The sequence below is a fragment of the Pecten maximus genome, chromosome 11 (assembly GCF_902652985.1).
Source record: "Pecten maximus chromosome 11, xPecMax1.1, whole genome shotgun sequence".
Classification (NCBI taxonomy): Eukaryota; Metazoa; Mollusca; class Bivalvia; order Pectinida; family Pectinidae; genus Pecten; species Pecten maximus.
In genome coordinates, this window is record NC_047025.1 from 23,289,270 (window position 1) to 23,310,335 (window position 21,066).

Sequence of the window (21,066 nt, forward strand, 5' to 3'; positions counted from 1 at the left end):
TAGCTACAGCTATATATTTTTTTATTTCCGTTGAGATCCTGTTTTCGAATATCTCCTGTATTACTTTGTCCCTGTGTAAAGTGAACAAAAACCAGAGTGACTGCTGTATTTAAAGGAGATAACCGATAAGTTGGTGTAAATCACTAAATTTTCATGTAATCCTTTTTTTTCTTCTTTATTTTTTAAGTATTTATTAAACTACATACTTTGTAAAATCTGCAAAAAACTCGCGAAGATAACCAGCAATGTTAAATTATTAAGGCATGTTCCAAATCGTGATCTTTACTCCCGAATCTATGAAAAATAAAACATCTTGTGAAACAAATGAGATACTGCTAAAGTGATTTACGTTAGATTTCAGATTGTTCCGCACATCTTCACTTTAAGCAATAATCTTTAAAAGCATGCACAATGTATCTGTTGTCTGATGTTATATTTACATATAAAACACTGTACATTTTTACAAACAGGTACAAACTTCATATATTTAAGAAGAAAAAACAACAACTCTAAATCTGTTTAAATTGTTCCAGAAATATCGGCTTTCTGCAACTGAAGGTCTGTTTTTTCTTTAAAACAAAATGTAAAACAAGTTTTAACTGCGTACAGATAAAATATCAACACGGTAACTGTACATTGAGAGCAACAATATGTTCTGTTAAAAATCATTTATATGAAATGTTTAGAACACTACCATTTTTAAGACACAACATTAAAATGGTATGCTAGCCTGTGTTTGGATATGATCAATAAATAAACTGGTGAAAAATTGTTCATCATTTACACGGCAAATAAATGCCAGCAACTCCGACATAGAGGAATAAACATTTTAATTATCATTCTAAATTATGATCAGCCGATAGCATGTCCTAAGCCAAAAGGTGTTTGTTGATCACAAAAATTATAATACATAATTCTCAAGTCAGAATGGCAGACTTGGGAAATCATTCTTAAGGCTCCTGAGGAATGGAAATATCGGAGTAACTATATATACTAAGTATTGATTTTTATGTTTGCACCGAGATCCTGGAACCACAGTCAAACTAGCTACATTATCACTGATAAGTGATACCTGTACATCCAACCTTCCTTTATTGGTTTCTCATGTAATAAGCCCTTTATTGGTTTCTCATGTAATAAGCCCTTTATTGGTTTCTCATGTAATAAGCTGTCATGTTAGTGGGAAAGTTCGACTACACAGAGCAGGCTACTATCTATACAATCTACAGGTATAACAAAATATACCCAGACACCGCTATATTTGGTTACCTGACAGTGTGATCCGCCTTACTCAGTTAGCTAATGTGTTCATATTTCAGACAACTTGTAAACTAAACGATATTTGAGTAGAAGACATGCGGTAAAGTTTACACGTCCCTGAATTGTGGTAGGTTAATGGTAATGTATGATTAAATTGTCAACTTCAATGCATATGAGCTTTAAATGAAATACATACAAAATGGCTGCCCTAAGAATCATTTTACACAAATTTCAGTGAAAACAAATTCCATGCCAGAAGCTGGAGACACGAGAAATTACCATCTTAAATCTGAAATGGGACTTGGTAAATAAATATAATCTCAGTAAAAAAAGCCAACATTGAAGTCAATGACCCTTACAAAATCATTGTTTTGTATGGCTTAAGTTGTTATATTTTAATTTACTGTAAACACACTTACATTTAGTATACTATAAATCACTCAGATTTCGCGAAAACTTTATTTAGCAACCTACCTCTCAGTTATATTCGCGAATGCATATCTAGGAATTACTTAAAATTTGTGAATGACGAGTCAATAGTTTCATGGAATCTTTTACACTTGTGCATCTGTAACCATACAAAGGTCTTATTTCCTACAAAAGTTCGTGAAGGATTTGAATTCACATTTGACTCCTCGTGCATTAAACTGAAAATGAATCCCACACGAATTATAAGTGATTTACAGTATTTAAATTTCCTTATGCTGGAGACCATTTTAAGTTATGTGCATGATGCTTTTTAATTTGATAACCATGTTTTAATATTTTTTTAAGTTGATAATCTTATGATAGTGATTTCTACCACTATATGTAGCTAGCTGAGCATTTAAATTCTAAAATACCTTACTCCTAAAAATAAGTATGTTTACAATATTTGAAATAATGCTATATAAGAAAGTGCTTCAAAATAAATAACACAATTGATTGGATCATAATCGGTTTGCTTTTGAAAGCGAAAAATAAATAGTCTACATGAAACATTAAATAATCTACAAATTAATGACAATGTATTTTATGAAATCCAAATGGCATGATGCACATGTTATTGAACACATTCTAAAATCTGTATTATTCTTTTATCAAACACTCAATTAAAATGGATCTGTAGTATAGCAATTATACTGATTTCATTAAATAATCATTGATGTCTTCATACTAATGAGAAAATGTTTATGATCTTGGAAGGAATATATATTTGCATCAGTAAAACTTTTATTCTACAAATTGTCTCTTAATCTCCATGTATATATATACTTTCTACTGTATATCATTTCAGCATTGTAAGACAAGAACACATCATTTGGTTTCATTACTACACTGCCGTCTTGACTCAACAACTTTGCAATGCAAATTTGATTTGCTTTTTGTTAAATAAATTAATTCTAAATGTGAATACTTAAATACCATATTATATAATGAAGAAAAATGCAAAGATAAAAAGGTTTCAACAATGGATTCTGACCAAAATCACCTATTATCTTGAAAAGGGGAACGCAAAATATCAAACAATAGCTAATTCCATAATATTTAGTTTGTCTACACATCCAATATTATAGTGATTCCTTATACTATTATGATATGGTCAAGAATTTGAACTAGTAACTTATAAATAAGGCCTTTTTTGATAAAATGGAGTCCCTTAGAAATTAAATCACTTCAAAATAAATGTTTGAATGGAATCCCTGAAAACGCTTGCGTTCTATTTTATTTGTATGCTTCACAAAGGCTACAGGAATAGCATAAACGCAAACACTGACTATGCATTTTGATGTCAATTTTCATGGATATAAATACACCTTTGCCGAGTACTATTATTATGATTCATCCAGTATAAAGACAACAGCAAAGAAATCACTGTCCTCAAGATTTGGTAGCTTTTACTGGACATCAGTCAGTACTTAAATATATTGACATCCAACAAATGATTGTAACAATAAATAACATGTATAATGTATATGCTGCAGATACTGACTGTTTTTTTAATGAAATGCATTAATGATCCTATTGCACAAACCAATATACTCAATACTTTCTACCTGTTGAAAATCTACATTTACTCATATTCTTTGACATTAACCCCATCACTTGATATAAGCTCAACAATGCTCAAAATTTTCATTATTAATAAGCTCTCAAGTGCTCTGGGGATTACAAGATCATATCAAAAATTTTACATCAAAGTTTTTTTCTATACTTTATATGTAAAACAAATTATTTTGAATATTCTATTAACATCCATTTCCAGACTTTGCCTTTACAATTGGTGACATATCTATTGCATGATAACAGACTATGTGTGATTTATAATTTTCAAAAAGAGTGAAACAGATTTTCAATGAAAACATCTTATTTCAACAAGATGTCTTTCTGAACTTTCATGAAGATTAAGTTGGAATATACATTTCAATGTTTAAAATCATTTGTTAAATATTCTATCATTCAAATGTAATTATTTTTCAAATATTCCATTTCAATGTTTTGAATTATTTTGAACTGTTTTTTTCAATATTTTAAACGACATCGTAAAATATTTGAATCAATATAAATTGTTATATACAGATTTTTTTTTTCCTCATACACTTTATCATATAAAATCAAACATTTACAATACATATAAAATTTGTCTGACTTTAAAAATCAGGGGATTTAAAATAAGTTTTTTATTTTATTTTTATACCATCAGAAACCTATATCTTCCCTTTAGAATTAATAAGAGGCCCTAGTGGCCTGTATCGCTCACCTGATCAGAGTAGGCTAGGTTTATTCATGTCAATAAATTTTCTCTCGTCCCTCATTCAAGCATACTTGGCCTAAAAGCAGGTATCAAGAGTCTCCTAGCTATCGAGAAATGATTGTATAAAGATTTAAGTGTAAGTGAAGGTCATTCATAAGAACAAGCTTAGTAGCCCTTCATCCAAGCATGCTTTATATATATGCCGAAATCGAAGTGGCTTAACTTCTTGTTATTGGTTGAGGAGTCATTTCAAGATTTTAGCCTATATGACCCCTGTGACCTTGAATGTGGGTCAATGTCATTCAATTGAACAAACTTGATATCCCTTCACACAAGCATACTGCAGGACCAATATTAGGTCTCTGTGCCTCATGGTTATTGAGAAGAGGTTGTTCAAAGGAAAAATTAGATGCCGAACGGACAGACGAAGGATGCCACACCACAGCATAAGATCACTTGCCCTTTGGGCAGGGGAGCTAAAAAGTATGAGACAGTAGAGATTGGAATTCATTGTAAAAATTCACAGTACTGTAGTATACTACTGTGAGTGCATTAAAGCATCAATACACTTTGCATCATGGCTACAATCACAGGGGCTCAACACATTCATACGATCCAAAATAAAAACAATAATAATTACGTCGAAAATCAAAGTGACCTATCGGATGGGACTCTGAGGATATTTTTTTATTCTGGATCATAGCAACATGTCAAGCCCTTGTGGCTGCAATACTAAGGGTTAATCAAGAATAACTGGATGGGTGGGAAGCACTCTAAAAAATACCTCCCATCTCTCCAACCCCTCTCACATGGATAAATTTTGAAACAGCCGCAGTGTATCAATAGTAAATCACATAATATTTTTTTTGCAGAAAGACTTTGCACAGTTTATATGTATCAATACCATATAGCTGGTTATTTTCTTAGATAAAAAAAGTTATTAAAAGGCTATTTTTATTAAAAAAAAACAAACAATTAAATTTTAAAACTTTGCAATCTGGCTATAACATATCAAATTTTCCCAAATGTTGCTCCTTATGGCAAATAACAAACTGTTCAATATGTGCAGTTGATTTTGCGGATACAGTTTACCCTTTTTCTTACTATGTTATGGATCAAATTTTCACAGCCACACCAATGACCCTCGAAATAGCAAAAATGTCATCACCCCAAAAATGAACAGCTAGACGATAACTAAATCATTAAAACTTTTTTGTAACACTAGATATTACAAAATATCATATCAAAATTTGTCAGACTTGTCATTAAGAACAATCAACAGGCCAAATTAACCTGCTTTAGTTGCCCTGGTTTTAGTCTTCTGATTTCACACAATTCAATAAAATTTCACTAAAACACAGTCTAGCTTAACCATTAATTCAACTATAAAAACAGGGAAATAACCTGAGATTAATATATGGAAAAACTGAATTATAATAATCTACAGAATCTAAACTGTTTTTAAAGCAGTTACAGCAGATAAGATAAAATCAACAGAAGTATTTATAAAATTCTGAAAAAATACACTACAGTATAAATATTTCTATTAACAATGTTAATAATCCAATGTAGAGATGATTTCTGCTGCACACAAATATTTATATAATCATGTAAATAAATTTCTGTGTAAATTCAGCTGCTAGTACAAGTACTGAGGTATAAGTTTCCCTGAAATAAGTCAGTAGTTTATCTAGTAATTGTCTTTTTATGAGTGCTACACTTCCTCTTCAGACACCTTCTAAACAATATATTTTATAGATACCTGTCACTAAGAAATTTCCAATGTTTAGGAATAAATCAATTGCTCCACAAAAAAAAACTTCCTAGAGCACAGTATAGTATTTCATTTTTCAACCAAAAAGTTTTCGAATTGATATATTTTGAGTATATGTACCATTCACAGAATCATAACCTTCTTATTAATCTAAAAAACAAGAAAACAATTCAATTAATTACAATTATCATAACAATAGTCCATTTTTTGCACTCTATGACACTTTGTCATCATGTACTTATGAAATTCTTCTCATTGCTGAGGTAACTCTCAATGGCCTTCTGTGTTTCAAATGATGGCCATCTCTCAAGGAGGAGGTTACTCTCGGACTCATTTGTCAGTTCTAATTTTGTTCGCTGATGACTCCGGATCAGAAGCTTTGTTGTCTCAAGGGCCTGTACAAAAAATCAAAAGAGATACATAAATACCATGCAGATACTGGTAGGTATATAAAACATGAATGCAAGATGTTGCTTCTTGATATTAACCTATAATATTCTCCATAAATTTATTATAAATATAGCCATTTCAGGAATATTTTGAAGATGTTTTATGCTTTTTCTGAACTTAAACATCTGAAACCCATGAGACTCACTTGTGACACAAACAACAAAACAGAGACTTGTGGGTTTAATTTCGGACAATAAGTTGATTGAAACTCTCCAACACTAATAAAACTTGCTCCACAAAATCACCATCTGTACAAATTAAAATTAATGCATCCTCAATACCCCAGGGATTACGTCACTTTTACTCATTGCACCCCTGGAATAAGCCTTCAGAAAATGGAAGGCACACAACCAGCTATTTGTGAATTGGTTAGTGTGACGAAAAAAAATCTGACCAATCACTAAGAAGATTGATTTGAAAATCGCAGAGGAGACAACCAATTGTGAGTTCAAAGCCAGACAATTTAACAGTATGGCAAATTCAAGAAACATATAATACCTTGCCCGACATGCTTGCCATGTTTTGAATCCGTGGAATGACCTCCTGCATGATAGTGGTTGGCCAAAATACCTGGGAAACCAAACCTAGTTGGCACGCTTCAATAGCGGTGATTTTACGTCCTGCGATCAGCAACTCATTTGCCTAAAATATGTGTCAATTCATCAGTAAATTGGCATTCAATCAATATTTAAAAGAAGCATTTTTTTTTCCTTGCAACATTTTATACTTCAAAGAATTTTAGAAAATGATGTTTGTCATGCACAAATTGTTTAGAATTATTCTGAAACAATCACTCATTAAGCTGGAATGAAATATTGACTCATACGAACCATTGCCATGCCTATGGCTGATGGAAGCGAGAAGGTGGCACCTCCTTCAGGTGTTTGTGCGAGATGAGCATAAGGCAAATGGAATGTGGCCTTATCACTGGCATATACCACATCACAGAGAGGCAACATGGTCATACCGAGACCAACCGCTGGTCCAGTTACCACGGCAACAATCGGCTTTGGAAATGTTATCAGGGACTTGGTGAAATCTCTATTAATTGGGCAGAAACAACATAAAATTATGTACTAACCATACAGGAGCAAGCCAGTTTTGCATTACTTGATTCTGAACAAAATAACAAAAATATGATAGACGACAGCATATTATTTTTATAGTTAAATCATAAAATGATCAATAATGGATATTATCTACAATATAAAAATGTATATACTTTCTCAACAAGTACAATCAAGTCATAATCTAAACGCCAATAAACATAACCATGAAAAGTTGAAATCTATGCATGAAATGCAAACAGTCTACTAACAGGTTTGTACATTTGATACATGTGACCCACCTCAGAGCATCAACCATCTGACGTGAAGCAACACGCTTGTCTCCCCTGACAAGGTAGTGAAGGTCAAGACCCTGACAGAAGACATTGCCAAGCCCACTAAACATGACCAAGTTACTGTCATCATACTTGGCAGAGTTAAGTGCAGAGCATATCTCCTGTATGACCTGTGTGAAGAAAAAAAGACCAAATATTAAATTACACTCTTGCACTGCAAAATCTTTGACCCCAGGTGAATACTGCACAATTGCTAATTTTATTTTAACAAGAGGCCCAATGGGCCTGTATCGCTCACCTGGCTCTACAGCAACTTTGAAGTTGATTGAGGTCATTTCTACAGATACTATGCTGATTATCATAGTAAGCTAGGTTTATTCATATTAATAAATTTTCTAGTCCTTCATTCCAGCATTTTATTGGCCTAATATCTGGTCTAGGAGGGTCTTGGCTATCGCAAAATTATTGTTTACAGATTTAAGCCGGTTTCACCCCTGTGACCTTAAATGTAGGTCAAGGGTCATTAATTTGAACAAACTTTGTAGCCCTTCACCCCAGCATGCTACAGGCCCAATATCAAGTCCCTGGGCCTTTTGGTTATTGAGAAGAAGTTGTTTGAAGAATATAGCCTATTTGACCCATGTGACCTTGAATGAAGGTCAAGGTCATTTATTTGAACAAACTTTGTAGCCCTTTACCCTAGCATGCTACAGCCCCAATATCAAGTCCCTTGGCCTCTTGGTTATTGAGAAGAAGTTGTTTGAAGAGTATAGCCTATTTGACCCATGTGACCTTGAATGAAGGTCAAGGTCATTTATTTGAACAAACTTTGTAGCCCTTCACCCAAGCATGCTACAGGTCCAATATCAAGTCCCTGGGCCTCTTGGTTATTGAGAAGAAGACATTTGAAGATTATAGCCTATTTGACCAATGTGACCTTGAATGAAGGTCAACGTCATTTATTTGAACAAACTTTGTAGCCCTTTACCCCAGCATGCTACAGGCCCAATATCAAGTCCCTTGGTCTCTTGGTTATTGAGAAGAAGTTGTTTGAAGAGTATAGCCTATTTGACCCATTCGACCTTGAATGAAGGTCAAGGTCATTTATTTGAACAAACTTTGTTGCCCTTCACCCCAGCATGCTACAGGCCTAATATCACGTCCCAGGGTCTCTTGGTTATTGAGAAGAAGTCGTTTGAAGATTATAGCCTATTTGACCCATGTGACCTTGAATGAAGGTCAAGGTCATTTATTTGAACAAACTTTGTAGCCCTTCACCCAAGCATGCTACAGGTCAAATATCAAGTCCCTGGGCCTCTTGGTTATTGAGAAGAAGAAGTTTGAAGATTATAGCCTATTTGACCAATGTGACCTTGAATGAAGGTCAACGTCATTTATTTAAACAAACTTTGTAGCCCTTTACCCTAGCATGCTACAGGCCCAATATCAAGTCCCTTGGCCTCTTGGTTATTGAGAAGAAGTTGTTTGAAGAGTATAGCCTATTTGACCCATTCGACCTTGAATGAAGGTCAAGGTCATTTATTTGAACAAACTTTGTTGCCCTTCACCCCAGCATGCTACAGGCCCAATATCAAGTCCCTGGGTCTCTTGGTTATTGAGAAGAAGTCGTTTGAAGATTATAGCCTATTTGACCCATGTGACCTTGAATGAAGGTCAACGTCATTTATTTGAACAAACTTTGTAGCCCTTCACCCCAGCATGCTACAGGCCCAATATCAAGTCCCTGGGCCTTTTGGTTATTAAGAAGAAGTCATTTGAAGAATATAGCCTATTTGACCAATATGACCTTGAATGAAGGTCAAGGTCATTTATTTGAACAAACTTGGTAGCCCTTCACCCAAGCATGCTACAGACCCAATACCAAGTCCCTGGGCCTCTTGGTTATTGAGAAGAAGTTGTTTGAAGAATATAGCCTATTTGACCCATGTGACCTTGAATGAAGGTCAAGGTCATTTATTTGAACAAACTTTGTAGCCCTTTACCCTAGCATGCTACAGGCCCAATATCAAGTCCCTTGGCCTCTTGGTTATTGAGAAGAAGTCGTTTGAAGAGTATAGCCTATTTGACCCATGTGACCTTGAATGAAGGTCACAGTCATTTACTTTAACAAACTTAGTAGCCCTTCATCCCAGCATGCTACAGCCCCAATATCAAGTCCCTGGGCCTCTTGGTTATTGAGAAGAAGTCGTTTGAAGATTATAGCCTATTTGACCCATGTGACCTTGAATGAAGGTCAACGTCATTTATTTGAACAAACTTGGTAGCCCTTCATCACAGCATGCTACAGGCCCAATATCAAGTCCCTGGGCCTCTTGGTTATTGAGAAGAAGTCGTTTGAAGATTATAGCCTATTTGACCCATGTGACCTTGAATGAAGGTCAACGTCATTTATTTGAACAAACTTGGTAGCCCTTCATCCCAGCATGCTACAGGCCCAATATCAAGTCCCTTGGCCTCTTGGTTATTGAGAAGAAGTCGTTTGAAGATTATAGCCTATTTGACCCATGTGACCTTGAATGAAGGTCAAGGTCAATTATTTGAACAAACTTTGTTGCCCTTCACCCCAGCATGCTACAGGCCCAATATCAAGTCCCTGGGTCTCTTGGTTATTGAGAAGAAGTCGTTTGAAGATTATAGCCTATTTGACCCATGTGACCTTGAATGAAGGTCAACGTCATTTATTTGAACAAACTTTGTAGCCCTTCACCCCAGCATGCTACAGGCCCAATATCAAGTCCCTGGGCCTCTTGGTTATTGAGAAGAAGTCGTTTGAAGATTATAGCCTATTTGACAAATGTGACCTTGAATGAAGGTCAAGGTCATTTATTTGAACAAACTTTGTAGCCCTTCACCCCAGCATGCTACAGGCCCAATATCAAGTTCCTGGGCCTCTTGGTTATTGAGAAGAAGTTGTTTGAAGATTATAGCCTATTTGACCAATGTGACCTAGAATGAAGGTCAAGGTCATTTATTTGAACAAACTTCGAAGTCCTTCACCCCAGCAAGTTACAGGCTCAATATCAAGTCCCTTGGCCTCTTGGTTATTGAGAAGAAGTTGTTTGAAGATTATAGCCTATTTGACCCATGTGACCTTGAATGAAGGTCACAGTCATTTATTTTAACAAACTTAGTAGCCCTTCATCCCAGCATGCTACAGCCCCAATATCAAGTCCCTGGGCCTCTTGGTTATTGAGAAGAAGTCGTTTGAAGATTATAGCCTATTTGACCCATGTGACCTTGAATGAAGGTCAAGGTCATTTATTTGAACAAACTTGGTAGCCCTTCATCACAGCATGCTACAGGCCCAATATCAAGTCCCTGGGCCTCTTGGTTATTGAGAAGAAGTCGTTTGAAGATTATAGCCTATTTGACCCATGTGACCTTGAATGAAGGTCAACGTCATTTATTTGAACAAACTTTGTAGCCCTTTACCCTAGCATGCTACAGGCCCAATATCAAGTCCCTGGGCCTCTTGGTTATTGAGAAGAAGTCGTTTGAAGATTATAGCCTATTTGACCCATGTGACCTTGAATGAAGGTCAAGGTCAATTATTTGAACAAACTTGGAAGCCCTTCACCCCAGTATGCTACAGGCCCAATATGAAGTTCCTGGGCCTCTTGGTTATTGAGAAGAAGTTGTTTAAATGAAAAAGTTGACGCCGGACAGCCGGACGGCCGGACGGACGGCCGGACAGACGGCCGGACGGAAGACGGACGCCGCACCATGACATAAGCTCACTTGCCCTTCGGGCAGGTGAGCTAATAAATACAAAACAAAGGCCGAATGGGCCCGTATCGCTCACCTGCTATTTAGTGCTCCTTTTTATACATAAACAAGTTTTTAAGAGACAAGATGTAAGATCCCAAGGCCTAACGGTTATTTGAAAAGGTAATATGTTGGCCAATCTAACTCTTTCAAACTTAAATCATGATCATGGTCATTCATTTTAACAACCATCCTAGCCTTCACTAAAGTATGCTACAAGCCAAATATCAGCTCTCTGGACCTTTTGGTTACTGAGAAAAAGTTGTTTTGAAGATTTTGGACTATTTGACCCCTGTGACATTGAATATAGGTCAAGGTCATTCATTTGAACAATCCTGGTAGCTCTTTATACCAGCATGCCACAGACTCTCAGAGACCCAATATCAAGTCCCTTGGCCTCTTGTTTTTTAGCCTATTCGACCCCTGTGACCTTGAATGTAGAATAAGGTCATCCATCTGAACACACTTGGTAACCCTCTACCCCAACATACTACAGACCCAAATATCAAGTCCTTGGGGTGTTTGGCTATTGAGAAATTGTTTTAAAAATTTTAGCCTGTTCGACCCATGTAAACTTTAATGTAGCTATATATAGGTCAAAGTCATTTATTTAAACAAACTTGGTAACCCTTCACCCTAGCATGCTACAGACCCAATATCAAGCTCCTGGGCCTCTTGATTATTGAGAAGACGTTTAAAGATTTTTGCCTATTTGACCCGTGACCTTGAATGTATAACGTAGGTCAAGGTCATTCATTTGAACAAACTTGCATTGGTAGTCCTTTACACCAGCTTGCTACACACCCAATATCAAATCCTTGGGCCTTTTTGTTATTAAGAAGTTGTTTAACAAGTGCAATCAATGATTGCGAAAGCTCACCGGCGGCAGCAATCACATTATGCATTCATTTTTTATGTATGTATAATTAAGCATGTCATTTTGAAATTGTATGTCACATAATATCACTCCTAGACCTCTAATGGATGTATAAACCAAATAAGAAGGGTGTGGACTTACAAGCTTTCCAAAACTTACCCCAAAAATCTTAAAAGAGGGTTAACGTTTTTGTGCCAAAAAAATTAAGTCCATTAAATGGTAAAATACAAAAATAAAATCACAATTTTGTTTGCATGATTTTGCCATAACATCACTCCTGGACATCTAATGAATGCATAAACCAAATAAGAAGGGTGATAGGTGTATACTTTTGGACTTTCCCCCAAAACTTTAAAGTGAGTTTTGGTGCCAAAAAAGTTAAGTCCACAAAATGGAAAAATTCGAAAAAATCACAATTTTTTTCTGCATGATTTTGCCATAACATCACTCCTAGACCTTTAACGAATGTATAAACCAATTTAGAAGGGCATGAGGTGTATGCTTTTGGACTTACAAGCTTTCCAAAAACTTACCCCAAAAACTTTAAAGTTTTGGGGTGGGACGCCGACGCCGACGTGACAGCATTAGCTCTCGGTTACTCATAACCGGTGAGCTAAAAATGTTGGCCTATTTGACCTCTGTGACCTTGAATGTAGGCAGGGGTTGACACTAACTTAATCGCCTTGACAGACCGCTGGGCTGCCAGGTTTTGAAATGAGGCTACTGTTAGTGTCGATCCCTGGTAGGTCAATGTCGTTCATTTGAACAAACTTGGTAGCCCTTTAGCAAGCATGCTACAGACCCAATATCAACTCCGGATCCCTGGGCCTCTTGGTACTGATAAGAAGTTGTTAAAAGATTTTAGCCTATTTGACCCCTGTGACCTTGAATGTAGGTCAAGGTAATTCATTTGAACGAACTTGGTAGTCCTTACCCCAGCATGCTACAGGCCCAATATATATATATTAGGTCTATGGGCCTCTTGGTTATTGATTAAATGGAAAAGTTGATGCTGGACGGATGCAGGACAGACACCAGATACTGCACCACAGAATAAGCTCACATCATATTATTCGTTAGCTTAAGCTACCGTTAACTCATGAGATCATACTACTAATGTTTTTTCATGGCCCCATTATATAATTAACTGACTTCCAGATAATATGGTTTGACAATGATTATATAGTGTTATAGTCTTTGTATCACTTCATTAAAGCACATTTCAAATTGTCTATTTGGGCACAATCAATCCAAATAATTTGGTACTAAATAAGTCATATCATTAGCTACAAATTATGAAATAGTATACATATATATACCTGTGGATTAAGAGCATTCTTCATCTTGGTGTGAGTGTTCATCCAGATCTGTGTGTATTTAGAACATTTCTTAACTACAATATCCTTGTAGCGAAATGCACATTCACTTTGTCGTACGCTGATCCTCCTTTCCATCTCCTCTGGAGGCGAGTCACCATTCTCAACACGCTTACCTCCCTTTTGTTTCAGCTGCTGGGGGAGATTGTCAAGGAACATACGGTATGACATTGATGATGGACTAACAGGTATCACTGCAGGGAAATATTGGTACGCCGGTACATCTCCACAGAGTGACTCCATAGCGGCTGAAGAAGTTGTGGCTGTAGATGGCATCTTTATAACACTCGCTTTGCTCATAGGTTTAACTGTAGTGAACAGAGGAGTGGGTGACACAGGCCTCGCTACTGAGGATGATTAAAAAGACAAACACCAGGCCAAAAATTAGAGGTTGTCTGGAGAATATTAATTTTGAAAGGTGATACATAATTACATACCCAGTGATACAGGTGGTAGCTAGCACTACCATCAATAGCGCTAGCTAGCTTGGAGAAGTAATGATATACATGTTTAACAATATCAGTGGTTTCATAGAAAAATGCACAGACGATCCTCACTGACAGATAATGATTCATGTACATGTACATGTCAAATAATGCATCTTATCACACGTCACATAATTCAATAGAAAATTATAATAATAAATGGTAGTAAAGATTGTCAAAATTTTCAGGGATTCTTCCACTGTATTACAAAAATACAAATCAAATTTGCATAAATGTTCAATTATTCACCAAACCTGTGTATATACTTTTAACAGTAAAAACTGAAAACTGCATACATAAATGGTGTTCATGTATATGTACATGTAATTGTAATGTACATAAAACTAATGATAAAAATTATTTATACAAACAAAACTAGGGGCATAAATGTAGAAAGATACACAGAATTATCATTTGTTTGCCCATAATTGCCAAACAAAAAAATATGAAATGCACTATAATTCAAGTTTACCAATACATGCATGGAAACTTCGTGAACAGACGTTTTAATTATTTTACCACTGTTATTGTTACAGTAAATATTTGTTTTCTGTGCTGGGTTCTTTTGAATCAGTCTCCTTGTATTAGCTAGTTGGTGAATTATATACAGGAGATAGACCCATCACATGCTTTCCAGATACATGCCATTGAATTGGTGTAGTGTCTTTCCCATGGACACAATCATAACAGTATTATAATAGGCTTGACAATAAATGAAATGGCACTTACAATTCTATACAAGTATAATGTCACAGACATTTCAGATAAAAATATTGTACATATATGTAATAAGTAATACTCACATGGCAACATCACTTTCTTAGACTTTATACTGTCTATCAAGTGAAGCTTCTTCCTTGCTGGGACTTCCTGATGTACCCCAAGAGGGCTGATTTTGACTTGTAGAGTGCGTTGACCACAAGGTGTCACAAGGGAACTTTCCTTAGAACCTTGAACCCTAGAATTCCCTGCAATGGCCTTCACACTGATGCTACCAACATTGCTGTTACTGGGCACAAATTTATTAGCAGCAACTTTGCCTGAATTTTCTATGGATTTGGGATGCAATGTTTTAAGAGATCTACAACCTTCATCTCCTGAAGAATCAGACTTATCATCAGAATCCATATCTATAACTTCAACATTGTTCACATGATCTTTCAAGTTTTTCTGACGTTTTTTAATTGCTCTTATTTTGTTAAGATGTTCTTCAAACTCTCTTGTACCAGTCCCTTTATTGTTAGGCTTCTTTGCTTCCTTCTTCTTTAAAATCTGAGATTTTCCATCTGGACCCAAGTTCAATGCTTTTAATTTTACTTTCAATGAAAAGTTTTTATTTGACTTTGACTGTTTTGAATCAAAAGCTTTAGTCTTAATTAAACTTGGTGTTTTCTTCAAACCTTGAGATTCTTCTTTGCCGACAGGTTTAGTATCTTTCTTTTTCATGTTTTCCATTTTTTGAGATTTAGGAGATCCTTTTTCTTTAAGCTTCTTGACAGTATTTTTATTCTTCACTCTGTCCTGAGCAATTTTCTTACTTTTACTTAGCACTTTTTTAGCTGCTTTTGAAGAATGTTCTTTTGTACCTATAGACTTGCTTATCCCTTTCACTGAGCTAACCATTTTTTGCTTTTTCGTTTCTTTTTTATCTGTTTTGGAAAGAGCAATATTTGGTCTCTTGGTTGTTTTCTTCTCTGAGTCTTTCTTAGAACCTGTGGATTTTTTCTTTTCTTGATCATTGCTCTCTATTTTTGAAGAGAGTAGTTTTGTCTTTTTCAAAGTCTTTTTCTTTGGTGATTCAGGTGAATTTCCCTTCCCTTTGACAGATTTTGTCTGTCCCATTCCTGGAGTAATTGCTTTCCCATTCTTGAAGTTAACCTTCTTCACGGATTCTGATGATGAAGCTTTCCCTTCTATTGAAAGCTTCTTCTTTTTTGTAGTGGGTTGTCCCGGGCTTGAATCTGTATCGTCAGCTTTTCTTTTCAATGACACTTTGTTTACAGTTTGTTTATTGGGAGACTGGTTTGACTTTCTGTCCTTTGAAATACATACATTTTTACCTTTCTCTGGAGACTTAGGAGATTTCGTTGATTTTGGAGACTGTTTACTAATTTGTTTTGGAGATGTTTTTGATTTTGCTTCTGATTTCTTATGATAAATGCTCTTGTTGATGAGCTCCATTGCGAAATCATGAGCTTCATCTTTCTGTTTTGTAGATTTCTGTGCTTTTCCATCATTTTTCTCTTCAAAGTCTTTGAGAAGATGGAGACAATCCAGAAGGTTATCCAGAGGTTCCCATGTATCCCAGTTTTCATTAAAACCTTTCCAACGTATTAGATATTCCAGTGTAGTATCATTGACTCGTCTGTCTACAGCACATTCAACCTAAAACAAGCAATACCCAAAAACACTTAAGCCTAATAATTCATTAAATGCAAAATTTCAACAAAGAATCATTAATATTTCATTAAATGCAAAATTTCAACAAAGAATCATAAACAATAACAAGAGTTGTCAGAAGACAACATAGCTCGTTGAGTGGAGAAAGCCTCAAGACAACAATAGTGTTAACACTGTCAGCAGCTAGATCAAGTTAGTATTTTAAAGTGGGTCAAAGGTCAAAGTCAAGGTCAGCAGGCCTATACTTATGTAACTACATGTACCGATGGAAAGGCCCTACCTAAAGAACACATGTACACATATCTGTGTCTGTAGGTGAACACAACCCCCAAGTATGAAGTTCCGGGTGTATAGCCACAATAGGAGATAAAGCTTGGACAAGATAATATGTGGAAGGAAAGATGAAAGGACATGACCCAAAACTAGTTCCCCTCTCCCCAAACACACACATATACATTTCTTTACCATTGATTTTTACCAAATGCAATCACTTATTAATAATAATTAATGTTAATTCAATAAAATTCACTTAAAATTCACTTTGTTAACAGTTCCCTGTCCCCTACTGGTTAAACCAGGAGGGATATAATATATAGTTTGTCAGCACTCTAGTACAGTTTTATTCCCTACTGTAGCTATAAAGATTAAGGATTTTATCAACAGAATTACCATTTAGAATATTATACAGTTAAAGTATGTGGTTGAGGGATATAGCAAGTTTCTGGTGTCCCGACACATGTCTATTTCCTGAGGCAGACATTGAATTCTGAAAACCATATACATTGTATAAATTATACAAGAAAATCGTTCAATCAATTTCATGTTGTTATATATGATACCAAATTGGAATACTAAACTTAAGAGTAAATTTCATTCAATAAAATTTGTAATTACACTATTCTACATGTTACACAAACAACAATAATAATAGTTGTTCAACTATTATTATTGTTTGTGTAACATGTAGAATAGTGTAATAGAACTTTGTAATACTGTAGTTGAATAGTTGCAGTCTGCAGACTTTGGGATGATTTTTTTTTACCAAACAAACCATTGAAAACTAATTATTAGTAAAATGTGAAATTCTCTCTCCCTTTGGCCAGTAATCAAAAGGTTTCTGATGCTTTGTATTAGCATTTTAAAAATCTGATATGGATTAACTAATAATATTAATATAACATGAGACTTGCCTGCCATGATTATATAAGGTAATGGGGGGGGGGGGGGGGGGGGGTCCCTGGGGTTTGCACTCAACTCTATTCAAAACAGATGTGTAGAATAGAAAATACACATTTATGGTCATGTACATCAATCATTTTGACATACTTGACCATACCGCATATATGCCAACATACTCCATCTCAAGAGTAAATATAGACTGCCTATATATAGCACATTCGGGAATCTGTAATTGTCGAAGGGCCATGCAGGCCCCATTGAATTTTATGCGAAATATTCGGTAAATACACAATGTAGTAATACTCTTTTCACTAATAGGCCTAATTTCAGTTGGGATCAGAATTTCAGTACTTCATTCAGCTATAGTTATTTCATATCGGTCGGCTAGCACATTACAAGCCTGTCATGACACAATCTGGGGAAGTGATTGTAAATCTACAATGTATATTGCCATTCTATAACAAATTTCCACAAATTAATCCTATATAGTATATATTTGTATACATTACTGTATATGGAAAATTTGGGGCAAATGATTTCCATAAGATATCAGGATAAGATAGATGAAAATAGGGATCTAACATTATATTTTGAAATAACTGTAAAATTAAGGTGAACAAGTACAGTAATTATCTAGGCCTAATTAGCTTATCATGACCGAATCAAAGTACTTTACTGAGTATTGTTTGAACAAAATTAATAACACAATTAACACTAAAAATTGTCCCAATGTAGACTTCCTTACAAAACTTGAACACTGAAAAGCAATTAGGGATCTTTCCAAAAAATGTTAAACAAGATTTGATGGTCTTGAAAAATCTTTCTAAAATCTTTCATATTTCTCATTTCCCTTGTATCGTATTATTATGTTTGTTTACTGGGAAAAAAGTTAAAGATTTAAAAAAAACATCTCCATTTTGAGCTTACTTTGAAATAATTTAATGTAATAAAATCTCATAATGTTGCTTTGCACCAAATGAATTTAAATTTCTTCCTATACTTTAAAAGATGACTGTGTTAGCGGTTGTGTACGTAGGGCTCATCTCCCGCTGGTCATTCCGATTTGACATATTTTGTCAACAAAGTAGGAACAAAGTACAGCATGCAAAAGTCATTTATCTGATCCAAGTTCCACTAAAACATTTTCTCATTTTAATGCTACGTCATGCATCATTGCACACGATTTCAGCAGTATAAGCCTACCACTGATGCATAACTAGTCTATCCGTCATCATATGAACTTATGGGCACAAACAAAACAGACAAAATTGATCGAAACCGCATTCCACCGTGTAGACATTCTCCGGCATGCGGGGTGTTAACAAACTTACTTTCGTCTGCATTATAACGTAAATACACTATATTGTAAGTTAATTAACATGCAATATACCAATAATAATGTCAACGGAAAAATCTTTTTTACCTCATAAATTTCGTTGTCCGCCATTGCCCGCAAATATTGAGCGCTCCCTGAATCGACGGAGGGCGCTAGGGGGCGCTACTCTGTCAAAAATGGCTGCCTCCATTCTTAAACGCTTCATAACAACCGGCATAATTCAAAGGTGCTTTAATGCAGATTTAGAGCTTATTTAAACTTTTGGTTGTCTACACGGAATATCCATACCTCCGATTGAACTGAGCGACCCGATTCGACGTCGATATTTTTTTGTGTTTCTGTTTTACATCATTTTCAGTGTAACAGCTAGGTCGGGTAATTTAGCTGTTCAGCTTGACCAAAGTCCGTTCTAGCTGTTTATATGATACATTCATTGACTTGAAATGTTTTCTAATCAAACAGAAATATGGAATCGATTACCAATTTGTTGAAGTATAACTTTCCGTTCATCTAGTTTAAACTTCTTTTATTTTAAATGCTTACACATTCATGCTGACATACAAATAAATAAATACAACTCGACTAATTATAGGCATTATACTGTAAGTTACATACATGTACATGTAGCATGGTACATACCTTAATGACTCAGAATGAAATTTAACCCCAGGGACCGACCGCACTTGGTCAGAGGAACTTGTCAAGTCCCTGTGTATTAAGGGGATACCACATGGTCGGGGAATAATGAACTCATTAAAATTTACAAATGTGCAAAATGTTCAAGTAAGACTTTCAATTATTTACCACATCTTATTTGTCAAATTCCAGGTAGATCATCTTTACAACACATATCAAATGAAGAATAAAATTTCCATTGGACCGTATGGTAATTAATTAAAACCTCAACTTACCCATAAACAAGTACTAACAGTGGTCTTGTCATTAAATGTAGGATTGCTGTGAATGCTACTAGGGGTATCCACAGGACAGTTCCAGCTATGGCTGCTGTTGATGATAAATTCAAAGAATCTAAAGACAGACTCAATACGCTGAAGGAAGACCCTGGCAATGCCATTAAATTACAGATGTATGCACTTTTCAAACAGGTACAGCACAAACTTCATGTGTGATAAGAGAATTTATGTATCAATGCTACATGATCACCTTCATTGTGTCAAACACTTCAATTTTTTGTATCTTGTAAATTTTGCTACATTTTCAATTACAATAAGACTCATAACAGAACTAAATACAAGCTTATTTTGAAGTTAAATAATTCACAGTGTAGATTAAATTACAGGTATTTTATCGAAACTTATCATATAAAAGAAGCATATTATACTGGTAAATATCCATCTTTGCTAGCCAAGGATGTTTAATATGATACTCTCTTTAATTTGATAACTTAATCAAATAGGGTTGTTTTTTTTAGCTCGGTCACTTCAAAGATAAATACATTTGCCAAATATGGTCTTTTAATTCCATACCAATGTCTTCTACAGGCAACTATAGGGAAATGCAATGCCCCTAAGCCTGGGATGATGGACTTTGTTGGAAAAGCAAAATGGGATGCCTGGAATGGTCTTGCAGATATGACACAGGTAATCTGTTGAGCAATATAATGAAAAAAGCATTAATTAACATTATAGGAGTGTGTTCATTCAACAGATTTAAAATTTACTACACTTTGCCAAATTAGAAAAACGCTTGAAAGTTTACAGGAAGTGTTCCTCAGAGAGTCCTAAATTTCATTTGCATCCAAATGTTGCCACTTCGGTTTACCAAGCAATGAATGTTGATTATGGTGGCACTTCTGGTTTAGGAACTATCAGGGTTTCACTTTTATTTTCACATCTTTTTGTCAAACCTTTCTGTAGGATGAGGCAAAACAAAAATATATTGAAATTGTTGATGACTTAGCTGGGAAGGAGTCACCAGCATCAGCACCTCCAAGTGAAGAAAAAACACAAGCATCAAAGTTCCAAACCATTGATGTAACCAAAAGTGATGGAGTCTGTAAAATTATGCTCAACAGACCTGAGAAGAAGAATGCTATCAATTTCCAGG

The 21,066-nt window shown here is 35.3% G+C and overlaps 2 protein-coding genes across 3 annotated transcripts in view; one reads left to right on the forward strand and one right to left on the reverse strand.

The window, feature by feature from the left end:
* Nucleotides 1-19,158, reverse strand: LOC117338257 (chromodomain Y-like protein 2). Of its 2 annotated transcripts, none has more exons than XM_033899529.1 (7): nt 19,087-19,158; nt 14,888-16,469; nt 13,543-13,907; nt 7,567-7,730; nt 7,049-7,259; nt 6,717-6,860; nt 1-6,163 (listed from the first exon to the last, which is right to left on the reverse strand). In XM_033899529.1, exons 1-7 carry the CDS (start codon nt 19,108-19,110, stop codon nt 5,999-6,001), a joined length of 2,655 nt encoding a protein of 884 aa, XP_033755420.1. In that variant the 5' UTR covers nt 19,111-19,158; the 3' UTR covers nt 1-5,998. The 2 variants fall into 2 exon arrangements, with proteins under 2 accessions (XP_033755420.1, XP_033755419.1); XM_033899528.1 differs by having other exon boundaries at nt 13,543-13,946.
* LOC117338258 (enoyl-CoA delta isomerase 2, mitochondrial-like) overlaps nt 19,151-21,066 on the forward strand; it is a 10,107-nt gene continuing 8,191 nt past the window's right edge. The window contains exons 1-4 of the mRNA XM_033899530.1: nt 19,151-19,225; nt 19,952-20,105; nt 20,502-20,600; nt 20,877-21,065. Coding sequence (XP_033755421.1) covers nt 19,176-19,225; nt 19,952-20,105; nt 20,502-20,600; nt 20,877-21,065 — 492 coding nt within the window. The 5' untranslated portion in view covers nt 19,151-19,175. The remainder of the gene's footprint in view (nt 19,226-19,951; nt 20,106-20,501; nt 20,601-20,876; nt 21,066) is intronic.